Source organism: Argiope bruennichi, chromosome 9 (assembly GCF_947563725.1).
Source record: "Argiope bruennichi chromosome 9, qqArgBrue1.1, whole genome shotgun sequence".
NCBI classification, from domain to species: domain Eukaryota; kingdom Metazoa; phylum Arthropoda; class Arachnida; order Araneae; family Araneidae; genus Argiope; species Argiope bruennichi.
In genome coordinates this window covers 78,872,006-78,886,599 of record NC_079159.1, presented here as the reverse complement: position 1 = coordinate 78,886,599, position 14,594 = coordinate 78,872,006, and the positions used below count along the sequence as shown (strand labels likewise).

General features: G+C 31.5%; 1 protein-coding gene across 3 annotated transcripts in view; it reads right to left on the bottom strand.

Moving 5' to 3' along the window:
* Window positions 1–14,594, bottom strand: part of LOC129983771 (phosphatidylinositol phosphatase PTPRQ-like) — a 118,392-nt gene that overhangs the window by 56,468 nt on the left and 47,330 nt on the right. For all 3 annotated transcript variants that reach the window (XM_056093393.1, XM_056093394.1, XM_056093395.1), the window contains 5 exons: window positions 10,984–11,262; window positions 8,427–8,708; window positions 6,952–7,233; window positions 3,869–4,150; window positions 1,316–1,600 (listed from right to left, as the gene is read on the bottom strand). In XM_056093393.1, coding sequence (XP_055949368.1) covers window positions 1,316–1,600; window positions 3,869–4,150; window positions 6,952–7,233; window positions 8,427–8,708; window positions 10,984–11,262 — 1,410 coding nt within the window. The remainder of the gene's footprint in view (window positions 1–1,315; window positions 1,601–3,868; window positions 4,151–6,951; window positions 7,234–8,426; window positions 8,709–10,983; window positions 11,263–14,594) is intronic.

The following is a 14,594-nucleotide window of genomic DNA, read 5'->3' as shown; positions in this document are numbered from 1 at the left end:
GTGATTGAAAATTCAGTTATCTTTTTCAATTATCTTTTAACATTTTTATCTTTAGAAACATGATTGTGTTTAAGAAATTCGTTAAGTTTAGTGAAGATGCTAAATATCAAGAAAATTATCCTTTCTTTTCTTTCTTGAATATAATATATGTTAAATACCTGTACAATATTTTACATGTGAGTTAAAACTATGTGTGCTCTCTTGCAAATACATTGCATTATCATTAAAGAGTGATTTCACGTTAACACCAAGACAGGAGAAAAAATATTATATTTTAATCGCTAGGTTTGCAATAATTAAAGTAATTAGAGTTAGAATAGTCACTTCTCAATGTTAATTCCATTAGTATTTTTCAAATGATAAATATTTAAGATTTAAAGTATTGTTTGATTAATTAATTTGATTAGTTTTGATTCTAAAGTACTTTGATTTCATTTAACTATATATATATATATTCTAAATTAGTAACTCTGAATTATAAAACAAAATTTTTTAAAAATTAAAAAAAATTGATTAAAATTTTAAAATGAGATGTGACTGCTCACAATCTCTTTTGATGAAATTTCAATCAGTTACATAAAACAACCACTTTTGTCATAAAAAGATAAAAAAAATGCAATTTATTTTTAAGATTGATTTTCTGTGATCAAAACAGTATAGATGCAAGTTGGCATTGCCTTTAGAAAAATATATTTTTTTCGTAACCAAGCTCTAAATTTCTTATATTTTGGGTTTTGGCACTATTGACTCCGTTTACAGTATCTTTTTCCTTGTTTAACCCTTTCTAGGGCCGTGGGAAGTATACTTCCCACCAAATTTATCAAATCTTTGCATGAAATTATGTAGTTTGGCGAAAGTTCTGACAAATTTTTTTAGAAAGACAGAAATTTAGATGCTTCAGTTCTTTATCTCACACAAAATGATGTGTCTTGATTTGTTACTTAATTATTAATTAACCAAATTAATTAATTAATCACATTAAATTTATCTAATAAGCTAAATGAATCTCTTTTCTTATTCTAATGTCATGCCTAAAAATATTTTAACATAATATGACTAGAAAAAAATGGCCCTTTAAAGGGTTAAAGAAAACCTTTTTAATTTCATTATTAAGGGTTTGAATTCCTTATTCACAGATTTTGAACTGATGAATTTACATTTATTTTTACGATGAAATAAAGCTCTATTCAAGGTGAAAAATATTGCTAGGTAAAAAGATATTTCCAAAATTTCAAAACTCTGGAACATTGTTCAGTGCTTATTATTAACAATATAGGTATAACTTCAAAATGAAAAAGTAAACATAGAAACTTACCTCCACTGAGCGTTCGTACAAAGATAGGATCAGACCATTTCCCTGAACCTGCGCTTGTGGCTGCTCGAATTCTGATTGTATAATTTGTGAAGGGCGATAAATTCTTTATTATGTAGTACAGATAATCAAACGTTTTCTCAGTGACAGAAGAATTCGATGATGAATCAGTACATTCCACATCATAGCGAGTTATAATACCAACTACCGGTTCCGGTTCTTCCCATTTTAAATGGATGCTTGTGTCTGTAACCGTCACTGAAGTCACATTCCTTGGTTTATATGGAACTGGAAAAACAATCGAGGATATAAAGATGTCAGAGTAAAAGAAATATAAACATTTATACTGAAAGAACAATACGTAGTAAATAGAATTTGAGATTGAAGATCATTCAGATTACAGATAGAAAATCCTTGAGTTTCTATACAAGAAATGAAGTTAAATATGAATACCATTTATGGATTTGCAGTATTCTAATTGTACTCTATCTCTTTCTAAGGGTAGGTTTCAGAAGTAAATGATTTTTTATAGCATTAAAAGCATTATTAATCAGTTGCTCCAGATATATTAATCTTCAATTCCAGAGAATACATCTTTTGCTGATGCTCAATGAATTAATGAATCCCCGAACAAAAATATATAGTGATTTGAAATACGGATACCTGAAAGCCCAAAGAGCCACATGTTCAATGAAAAACATCACGAGTTTCTGAGAAAATTGACTCTAAACAATGCAAACAATTACATTACAAACAGAACAGGAAATTTGCCTCTATGGTTGGCCACAGTTAATAAGCTCTTATTTGTCGCTCTAACGGAATAATCAATATTTTTGAATATTTATAGAATGTCCACACTATATATATACATAGATGTCTAAACCTAAAATATAAATTGAACTGCAACTTAAACTATCAATTAAACTGAAATTTATCTTACGTTTTGTGCCTGTTTAGTTCTAAACTTGTAATTTATTTCATACCATGCAGTATGAAACATTTCGCAGATATTGTTCGATTCGATTGCCATATGTAGAACGAACACGAGGCTGTTACTTTTTGTGACTTCATCTTATTGACATTTGCCATAGAATTTATTTTTAAACCTCCTTTACAAGCAACAGTAAGAGAATGCTTCAGATCACTCAAAAAGAATGCTTCACTTTCTTTGCATACAATAGTAAGAAAGAAAAATAATGGTGCTTAAAGAGAATGTTTCATCTTTCTTGGATATAACAGTAAGAAGGAAAGATAAAATATTCAAAGAGAATGCTTCACCTTCTTTGTATCTAACAGTATGAAAGAGAAACAAAGGAACTCAAAGAGAATGCTTCACCTTCTTTGCATGCTGTAGTAAGAAATAAAAATAAAGGTACTTAAAGAGAATGCTTCATCTTCTTTGCATGTAACAGTAAGAACGAGAAATAAAATGAATTCTTCACCTTCTTTGCCTGTAGCAATTAGAAAGTGAATTAAAGGTACTCAAAGAGAATGCTTCATTTTCTTTACATGCAATAGTAAGAAAGTAAAATAAAGGTACTAAAAATGCTTCACCTTCTTTTCATGCAATAGTATATAAGAAAAATAAAGGTATTTAAAGAGAATGTTTCATCTTCTTAGGATACGACAGTATATGAAGGAGAAACAAGGATATTCAAAAAGAATGCTTCATCTTCTTTGCACGCAATGGTAAAATAAAAAGGCAATTAAAGAGAATGCTTCATCTCCTTTGCATGTAACAGTAAGAAAGAGAAATGAATGTACTTAATAAGAATGCTTCACCTTCTTTTCATACAACAGTAAAAAAAAAAAATAATAATTAGAGTACTTAAAGAGAATGTTTCGTCTTCTTTGGACACAACAATAAGAAAGAAAAATAAAGGTACTTAAAAAGAATGCTCCATAACCTTTGCATGCAACAGTAAGATAGAGAAATACGTGTACTCAAATAAAATGCTGCACAAAGAAGAGAGAGAGAGAGTCCCTCAGAGACCCCCTTCCCTTAGAGTCATTACTCTTTAAATTCTATTTGTATTACCAAACACAGTAACAATGAGAAATTATTGATGATGAAGATGCTGTGTCTACGTTACCACAGAAAGGGGGTGCAGTAGCTTCTGAGGGTAAATACCCCTGAGCACCCGAGGGCAGAAGTCTGACTTCGCTCATATAAAGATGAAACTCACACATTCGCTTGCACAACCCCTTTTTACAAGGGGGAACATTCACACACCTCACAGATAGATGAAGAACTACCCTGCCTGAATCGGGATTCGAACCCGGGACGCACCAGATGAGCTACCCCTGTGCAAGGACGCCGGCATGAGAAAGTATTACGTACATAAACAAAATTTTACGCTTCTTTCAGAATTTCTCACACTTCTATTTCCCTTAGAGTCATTTAGAAGAAATTCATAGCCATTCCACATCGGGACAATTGTTTCCAGTTACTTTATATTAAGGAACAATTTTTCTGCTAAATTCACCACAAAGAATTGAATTTCTTTTCTATTTTTGAAAGATAAGAAACGGAAATACTTCATATCTTATTCTTACCTCCAATATCAGTGCGTATCACTAACGGTTCTGTCCATTTACCGAATCCAGCCGCTGTAGCCGCTCTCACTTGAACAGAATAGTTGGTGAACGGATTCAAAGGCTTTATGAGATAGTTTGTTTCATTCGTTGTCCTTGAATCAATGACATCGTTGTCGATGTTAGCCCATCTCACAGTATAATTTGTTATCGGGCCGTTTGTTGGAATGGGTTCTTCCCATTCAACTTGAATTGATGTATTGGTTGACTTCTTTTCATGGAAATTCCTTGGCAATGATGGAACTATGAGGAAGAATACGATGAGTTTATTAAATGTCATTTAAAGGAAGCAGTTTGATTTTATTAAATCAAATGAATTAAAATAAATTTGAATTAATGTTGACTTATTGGAATTTTTTTTAAAACCAGAACGCTCAAAAATATTTTCATAAGCCAATTAACGCTCACAAGCAAGATTTGTTATTTTATTTCTATAAATGAAGAGATATATGGCTTAGCAATGTTCAATTTCTTACAAGAATTTTTCAACAAATTGATTGCCAACTGCGAGATAGATGGTGGTCTTATTCGAGACGAGTGTAACCCAATGGCGGTTCGTCTATTAGGACTACAGAGTTGAAATACGCCATGAAATTACTTTTTTAAAGCTACACTTTCGATTTTTATCAAATTTCCTTACTTTTTCTGTTTGAGAGTTCGATGACCAACAAAAGGGAGAAAAAGCAATAAAAACGTAAAAACTACACTGAAACTGAATCAACAAGCAAGAAAATTGCAATTAGGGGCTATTCATCCAGCAGCTAAAGACATCTCGCTGAGCAACAAATGTTTGATTTGAAGATGAATGGATGGCCTTTCATCCTTTGAATTTAGAGACATCAAATCTATTGAAAGACCAGACCTGGTTTGAAGGACGGCTAATTGATCGCACTTTTATTTATTCCTTCAATTCGTCTTTGATTTCTTATAGGGTTTCTTATAAACTTTAGTTTCGATTCTCATTACCTCTATAGAAATACACATCGTTTATTGAATATTCATTTTCTTTTTTTTTTAAATTCACTCTTCAAAAAAAAATTCATTATTCAGATGAAAATGTTATTCAATAAATGACGTTATTCAAACGTTACGTTAATATTATTCAGATGAAAATTTTTATAACAGATTAATTACTATAAATTATTGCCTGTAAAAACTGATGAACATTAAAGATCATTGATTGATCACCCGATTTGATATTCATTTTCCTAAAAGCATTATCTAGTTAATGAGAAATGATTTAAATATATATTGGGAAAGAGACTCTAATACTTCCCTACATACTACTTTCAATTTTTGAATTATCAAATAATTGAAAGTATACACAGTAAAATTATCAAATAACATTCACATAATGTCTATTGAAAAAATTACCATGAATTTATACCATATATAGGTTATTTAATAACTATAAAATGCAACGAACTTCACATGTAGATATAAAGTGAAAATTTTTAGACTGGTTGTGCGTAAAAATGCTTTTATGTTTTTTAAAAATGGAATCTTGATAAATACTTTCTTACGCACAGCTAATTTTTGAACAAACGCACCACCAATAATTTATTATAGAAATTTTGCTTTCCATTTTTGTAAAACTACGATTATATTCGAAGAAAATAATTGTTATTTAAAATAAATGACTTCTAATAACAGAAATACCCATCGGAAGTAGTGTCTTCGTGTAGCATATTCTGAAATAAAAACAGAGAGGTAATAGGCCACAAGTACTCAGATTTTTATTTTCAGACATCCACACATGAGAGTTTCTGTGTTTTGTAGTAAAGTAAAGGAAACCGAGAGTGAATTTTGGACAATTTTTTCTCAACAGGATTGAAACCAAAATTTATCACAAAAATACAATGTTAGAAAATAATCACATATCAAATTCCATTTATTTAAGTCACTGCATCTTTGTGTTATCGCGTTTATATACATGAGAATGTACAGACTTTATAATGAATATACTATGGAATGGGTCTGAATGGGTTTCTTTATAAATTAAACGGAAATCTACAAATTTTATTTAAAAGCTACACACCAAACAAACAAACAAAAAAAATTACCTTTTCATTGATACCCGAAAATATTACTTGCTGTGGAAGCCTGTTGTTTTCCATCTATTAAATGTTTAATTTCTTTCCAATGATTGATTTCGATGGCTTAATGCTTACAGATGAGCTTTGGATTCCGAAAATGAATTATTATTGATCTAGAATTCGTACATCGAAAAAGACATACTTCACTCGGAAAAGTTGGCGATCAATAATATTGAAAATAAAATATTAGTTCAATTATTCGAAAACTGGGAATTGAACAATAAAGTATATCTATTTTATAACAAGATTATTCTTATTTTACGTTTTCTTAAAATCTCATGTTCTTAAGATATCGAAATTTCGATTTTATATTTAAAAAAATAGGTTATTTATCTGATTTTAAAGCCAATTTTTAAAATTTAACCTATTGAATCCTATCTATAATTGGCCACTTGTAACATTAATTTCATCATAAGCATATGAACTGGGCAATACTTTCAATTATTACTTGGTTATTTGAAAAATACGTCTTTATATCAAAACGATAAAACAAATACTTAGATTTTCGAAACAGAAGATAATTTAAAAATGAATTTCTATAAATAATTGTTTTCCTTTTTAGTTTTTACATGAAAAACTTTCAAATTGAATACACACGTTTAATGGTAATTAATGATAATCAATATTGTTAAACTCAGTTTCAAAATCATATCGACACACTGAAATATTACATTTTCAACCCTCTATTGAGGGAATTGGTACAGGCGTAAATTCTATATTCGTTTTGCTACATAGATATCATAGCTGTTATTAGACTCAGTCCACTTTCCTTAGCAAAAATTGAATAAAAATCGTGTTACCGCTTGCCTATGTGGACAAATGTGTCCTACTGCGACAATAATTTGTATTCCAATCTCCATATCGTATCATTCTGTATATAACAAGCATGATATTAAAATGGAAAAAAATATATGTATAGTTTAAATTTTCATGAGGATATAAACTTACTTCCAATTGCTGTTCTGCCTTCTAAAGGATTAGACCATTCGCCATCTCCTGCTTCAGTGCTTGCTCTTACTTGTATCGAATACCATGTGTAGGCTGACAAGTTTCTTATGATATAATATGTATCGTTGGTGAAATCAACGGAAGGCAAATCGGATCCCCGTTCACCCCATCTTATGGAATAGGCAACAATGTTGCCCATATGTGGTTCTGGCACTTCCCAACTTATTTCTAAGCTGCGAGGTTTAGAAGAGGAAATTTTAACATTTTTTGGTACCATTGGAACTGAAAAGAAACAAAAGAGAATTAGAATTAGAATTCTGAAAATTTGTGACGATACAATTAAACGATAAATCGTTAATGAGAACAAATCGTTGATTAAAAGAACGACGAGCTGAAAGCAGAATGATATGTCTAATCAATTTCTCAGGAAATTATAAAATAATTGTGTGAATAAGATGTTATTCATATATAATAATCTTCCCTCAACCATTTGGTGATGCAAAAGCTGGATTATAAAGTTGTCACCAATGCACTGCTATAAGAAAGATATAGGATGAATGTTGCATTCTGTTCTTAGGCAAGTATGGAAAGAAGATATGCTTTTTTAGGATGAATGTTGCATTCTGTTCTTAGGCAAGTATGGAAAGAAGATATGCTTTTTTAGGATGAATGTTGCATTCTGTTCTTAGGCAAGTATGGAAAGAAGATATGCTTTTTTAGGATGAATGTTGCATTCTGTTCTTATGCAAGTATGGAAAGAAGATATGCTTTTTTAGGATGAATGTTGCATTCTGTTCTTAGGCAAGTATGGAAAGAAGATATGCTTTTTTAGGATGAATGTTGCATTCTGTTCTTAGGCAAGTATGGAAAGAAGATATGCTTTTTGTAAACAAAGGTGGAGGTACGAGCTATTGTTCTATATGAATGGTACGCCGAGTGCCAAAATTCATAACGTATATAAGATCCATATTTTATGCTGAATCAAATGATGCTAAAAGTTAAGTGATGGGTTCAACCACTTGCTAGTCATGTTGAGCCGAAGACGGATAAACAGCAATTGATATAGGTATGCATTTTTTGCAAATCTCTATAACAATCATGAATATTTATTCAAAGAAGTTTCTTAAACTGCGTTGAAAATTATGATAAAAGCATCAATGTCTTTGAGGAATATATAGAAAAGAAAGTAATTTTATTTTTTAAAACCCACCTTTAAATATTTGGCATCAGTAAAAAAACAACCATAACAACCTAGAGAGAAACTTTTACAACTTTTTGCATAATGCAACTAATTTCATTTCTCATTCCCAAATTTTGTATTTTCCGCTCAAGTAAAGCTTATTAGGCATTATTTTACAAATTTTAGTTTCGACACAAACAGAAATTCCAATTACTATGCCATTGAAAAAAGTCATACGCAATATTTAATGTCAGAAACAAAATGAAAAACATTGGAATTGCGAATGCCAACTTACGTCCTGTGGTAGTTGAAACTGTTATAGTATCAGACCAGTTTCCAATTCCTGCTTTTGTTTTAGCAGAAACTCGTATTAAATACTTTTTGCATGGAGTTAATCCTTCCATGAGATAGAATGGCACATCAGAGGATTTCTGTACCCACTCTGAAGACCCTTCCTCTTGATATTCAATGAAATACAGTTCAATAGGACCCCTTGATGGCTTCGGTTCGTTCCATTTTACCAAAATGGTGGTATTAGTGACATTTTCTCCTTTGATGTCCCAGGGTTTGAATGGAACTGAAATGGAAAAAAAAAAATAAAGCTCAGAAAAATTGTTATATATTATATATGGTTATTCTAATTATATTTTTTATTTGTTTAGAGTCCATAGATGAAAAGATTCTGAATTGTGGGATATGTGGCCTATTTTGTTATCAAAGGACCCGCAACATTGTTGACCTCGGACGATGAACCTTCAACCTTCGTTACAGCTGTTGTGGCGCCATCTACCCGCAAACAAAATGTCGTCAGACTCACTTGACGCAGCAAACCAAAGTCGTCAGATTCACTTGACGCAGCAACACACATAAAAAGGCTGCAGCAATCCAAAGTCGTCAGACTCACTTGACGCAGCAACAGCATCAGCAACCACTCACCCACACACGCTCGCCATAACGCTTGGCACTACTCAGATAGGTACAGGCGCATTAGAATCAACAGCTAATACATCACCACTCAAAAGCCATATCGTTCGTCTCACCTCCGACTCACTGGAGGGAGAGTCTGTAGTGAATAGCTTATAAGCCAGTTAACAGCTACGCTACCTGAGCAATTGCTTTTGTATCGTGGTCATGTTACTGAGCTGCGAACCAAGAGGTCCCAGGCTCTATCTTCGCTGAATTCAATCCGCTACAGGACCTTATAAAACCGACATGTTCCAAGGATGACGCTCGTTTAGATGCACCCCAAGTTCATATTCACAATAAAATTTATTTGATTATGGAACTCCTTTTGATGCTCCCCTGAATTTAAAGATGAAATCCCACTATCAATTTACCGCTGTTCAAATAATAAATAAAAATAAATGCAATGCTATGTCTTCATCTTAAACAGTTTTGAAATCGTCAGTGATAAACAGGTTGAAAACTGGTATTAAATAAAATATATTTTCAACAAAACACTTTTTCGAAAGTATTTTTAAAATCTTTTTTTTTTCAAACATATTGCTAATTTAAGTTTCTAGATTGTATAATAAGAAAACATAAGTAGAGAAATGTCTGCATTCTGAAGGTTTTAAATTTAATATTGGAAGTTATTTAATAATACTCTATATAACAGTAAAACTATCTTGAAGCATAATAATCCATTGATGCTGTAACAAGTGCAACATCAACGTGCAACTTTTTTCCTGTGCTATGGAAATCGTTGAATATCTGAGACAGTACCAAATTTGTTGATAAATCAGATGGAACCGCCCATTGCTGGATTTTGAAGCATTTGGCACTGAGCTGCACCAGAAATTATTTAAGCTATTTCATCCGAACTATCAAAATTACCGGCTCTACTTCAAGTGTTCCAAGGTTTTCACATCGCCGGAATCAAGCTGTACACAATATTGGCGACTATACGAAGAACAGAAAACATTTCACGCCACGAGTGTTAAATTGGTTGCAATTATAAAGTTGCCACAATTAAATTTCTTATTTTTGTACTATTTTATATAATGGGAAAATATTCATAAAAAGGAATCTAAGCTATTTCAGCACGCTCTGAAGTTGTATGCATAACAGCATTTCCTATCAATTTGCTTCCAATGTGAAATTGTAATGTAATTCTTACATTACATAATTATTACACAATCAAGTCTCCTTTGTACTATTTTATATAATGGGAAAATATACATAAAAGAGAAGCTAAACTATCTCAACATCCTTTAAAATGAATTTAAGGCGTTTTGTTTTGACTCTTAAACACCGATATGATCGAGAAACATACAAATAATGCCCTTCGTCTTCTTGGAAAAGTAAATCAGATGGGCGCATACCACATGCGCTTAGAAACTATATTAGTCCTCATCTTTATATTAGTCTGCTAAAATTCAATTGGGATTTATATTTGGCTTAGCATTGATATCAAAAGAAACTGTCAAAATGTATAATCTTGAGATCTTAATACAGACATTAACAAAGCTTATGCTTGAACATAAGTCCCCCGGGCTGAGGGGACACTTCATAATTAAGGATGAAAACCTTCCGATATGGTGGTTGGTTCTCGCCATCCTTGTGGTACGCGAAAAGGTAGCGCGATCCCATCGATGACGGGACGTATGGGACTTCTTCAGGGAAGGGTTGCACCGTGGCCGGTGATGGCCCTTAGGCCTCAACCCCAGTTTCCGCAGTGTTGCTGTTGTGGCGGTTCGGTCATTCAAGTTTTTCTATGTCTCTTCTGGCGGGTCGGAGTAGCCAATTTGTTGTTATGCTTGAATATATTTCATAAAACTCACGAAAACCAGAATATTAAATTTAGTTATCAAACAAATTAAAAATAGCAAAAATTAAACAACTATACTTACTTCCGGGCTTAGTTCGGACTGTGATAGGATCAGACCAGTTTCCAAATCCTGCTTGGGTTTTAGCAGAGACTTGTATGGAATAGTTTTGGTAAGGAGTCAGTTCCTCAATAAAATAGGATGGATCAGAACTGTGTCCCACAAACGGATCAGCTGACCCTTCTTGCCATTTGATGACATACTTTTCAATAGGACCACTGAAGGGAAACGGTTCGTCCCATTTTATCAGAATGCTGGTGTTAGTCACTTCATCCTCTTGTACGTTCGTTGGCACAAAAGGAACTGAAAAAACAGCCAAAGAAGGAATAGTAACGAATCATAAAGGCAAGATTTATAAAAAAAAATATAAATAAAATACACGATAAAATTGATAAATATGTTGAAGAGTGTTCCACCATAAACTGATAAACTGTTTTTGGAGATGCTTATCTATATTGTAGCATTGAAGAAAGACAGCCGAATCTCCATGGCCGAATAGTCATGGCACTGGTCTCATAATCAAGAAAACGTAAGTTCGAATCCCGCGAGAGACAATGCGATTCGCAGTTTATGTAAATATTTAATTCCTTGTTTTTATGTTTTCCTTTATTTCATGTTCCAGAAGATTCTGGACATTTCTTTAGTTTACCAGACAAGTGTTCTGGACTTTCCTTACTGTCTCCAGAAAAGTATTCTGGAACTTTCCCTGCTAGTATAAAAGCAGAAAATTTGTCAGTCACTGTATTCAGAGTTCAGTTCATAAATTGGTTTAGCTCTACTTCTTGTGTGTGTCATTGAGTTCCACACTGACGAACCTACGTGACAATATTCACTTGAAGAACTATAACCAAAGATACTTGAGGAGGATGCAATATATCACCAAATTTACACGCGTTAAAAAACGTTATCATGCTTATATCAGCGGTAGTTGTCTCCTCGAAACTTTCTCGCATACTCTCAAACACAGATCTTATTCCTCTCCCGCCATAATAAAATGGGGAATTTGGTTATGGTAGAAAATTCCTTGCATGGCATTAGAGAATAGCAGTTAGGATATATAAATTTGTGGCGTGAATCTAAACATTTTTACTGAATCTGTCTTCAGAATCTATATTTTGACGATTTTTGACGACAGATTGCAACCAAGATTTGATAAAATTTAATATTGTAGTCTCAAGATTACATTGAATTTCACTGATTTACCTCACTGTATGTATGCATGCGAACATGCATACCGACACAATAAATCTTTGATAAATAGAGCCGAAAACTGGATAAGAATTAACATTTTAGTTCTAAACCTGATTACTGAATTTTATCTATACAGCGCCTTAACCTGATTACCTGATTACTCAATTTTATCTATATAGCGCCTTAAAGTTAAGTTATCGAATTCATTTAACTCGAACAGATAGACCGATTCCTTCTGAATAAATTTCCTTCAAAATTTGTTAGAAATTTAAAAATATAGTCTAAATATCATATACGAAATTTTATTCTTTTAGCTCAAAGTGTTTTTGATTTGTTATATTTGCTGACAGACAAGTATAATGTCAATAATGTCTTTTTCGATCTCAGGGAGGCCTAAAACATAGAGATTCGGCAAAATCTTTCCAAATTTTAGACAACTGAAATACTTTCTCTCGATATTGGACACTGCAAGAAAGTAAAAAAAAAGTACTACGAAGATTGCTATATTGGAATTCTTCAATCTTAAACAAATGCATTAAGATAACTTCTCTATATAACATTTAATATTGGAGAACATTATTTTTCAAGATTAATTTTGATATTATTTAATAGATAATTTACTTAAAATGACAATATTGTATTCAATAGTTGCTCAATTACGAATTTTCACTTAAGGTGGAATTAAAAAATGATTAAAGGAATGGGCGTAACACGGTAATTATTTTCAAAAGCGAACAGCAAAAGATTCACTCCACTATTTTGTGAAATTCATTTAATGTGATGGTGAAAATGTGATATCTTAGATCTTTTATAGTTAAGTCCTTCAAAAGTTTAGCACTTTTTTTTTTACAGGATTGTCGACTTTCTCCTTCAAACTCTTTAATACAAGATGTTAGATAAGAAGAAAATGTCATTACATTTATCCATTAGCTAACTACATTTTCAGTTTAGAAAAAGCTTATAAGGCTGTAACCTTCATAAAACAAGTTAAAGATAAGAAAAGGAGGGTTTTAGGGTCTCTATACCGATAAGAGCTTGCCTCTGCAAAATCGACTTTCAAGATTAAAGAATTTATATTTTCTTTACTTTTCTGATCTTTAGATTTTGCTAAGTTATCGAGGTAAAAAGAAACTTTTAACAGGAAATTCGTGATTCTTGTCTGGAATGTTCGTATAAAAATAATATTATCATGTCAAAAAGCCATTATGTATTACATTGTCTATATTTTTATATTACTACCTCACCGTCACAGTTACAAATTTTAAAAAATTATACCAAAATAAAATAAAACACCAGATAGTTTCAGTGAAATTGAAATTAGAATATATAAGCGGTCTTTAAAATATACGTTCCTTCTTTTTTTTTCTTTTTTTTTTCACTCAAAAGTAATACTGTGCAAGCCGACTCTACAATTAAACAAACTAGGAAATAACATAGAATGAATACAATAGCAAAAAATCGTTTGCATCCACATTTGAATAATAAATATCAAAAGAATTTTTGCAATTTAAACGATATACTGCGGTTAAAACAGTGGTATCCTTGGAACCTTAATATTTTGAATTTTAGTGATATAAAAATAGTTTTTAACTATTACTTGTCCTAAAGTTATTGAATGAATATTTCAATCATTTTTATCAGATTAAAGATATCATTTAGATTTTGAAAAATACACTCATAATATCTCGTACTTATTATCCAAAATGTAATCACGTACAAGGTATCTCTAATCCCAGAGATCTATTCTATAAAGTATTTAAAAACTTTACGCATGATAGAATTAGAGATATTAAGCCGATTTGAAAACATTGCAATTCTACAAACTGAGGAAAGTTAAAATAAACTGTTTTTTCCAAGATGTCCATCTTTTTTCTTTTAAAATTATTTTATAAAATTAAATTTTAAAAGAAAATATTTAGTTTCCCATTAGCCAACCTAAATTTACTACAAATAACAAATTCATTAATATTAGCAATATTTTCTGGTTCCTTCTAAGAAGATTTTAAATTGAATTCTTCATAATGAATTAAAACTATTCCGTCTTCTCCTAATTACATTAGAAGAAAATTCTCAAGAAAGTGAAATATCTTTCAAAATTTTCATATTCTCAGCAAAGATTTCTTGAGCCAGGTTTCTTCTTGAAATAAATAAAGCACTCCGCCCATTTGGTAACATAATTTATAGCTTAACACGCATTTCAACTTGTATTTCACAACACAGCGTAATAACATCTAGAAATGCACTTATTTTGGCTATATGAATTAAATTATAACTCGAATGAAAGAGCTAGAAATATTGCACAGAATTTTTAAACAATTATATAGTTCGTAACTAGTAAAATTTTGTACACAATTTTAGCATCTAAAATTTAGATTCGTATCGAATTTTAAATGAAATATGTTAAACGCTTGAATGTCTGTTTGTACTGTAATGTATTATCTGTC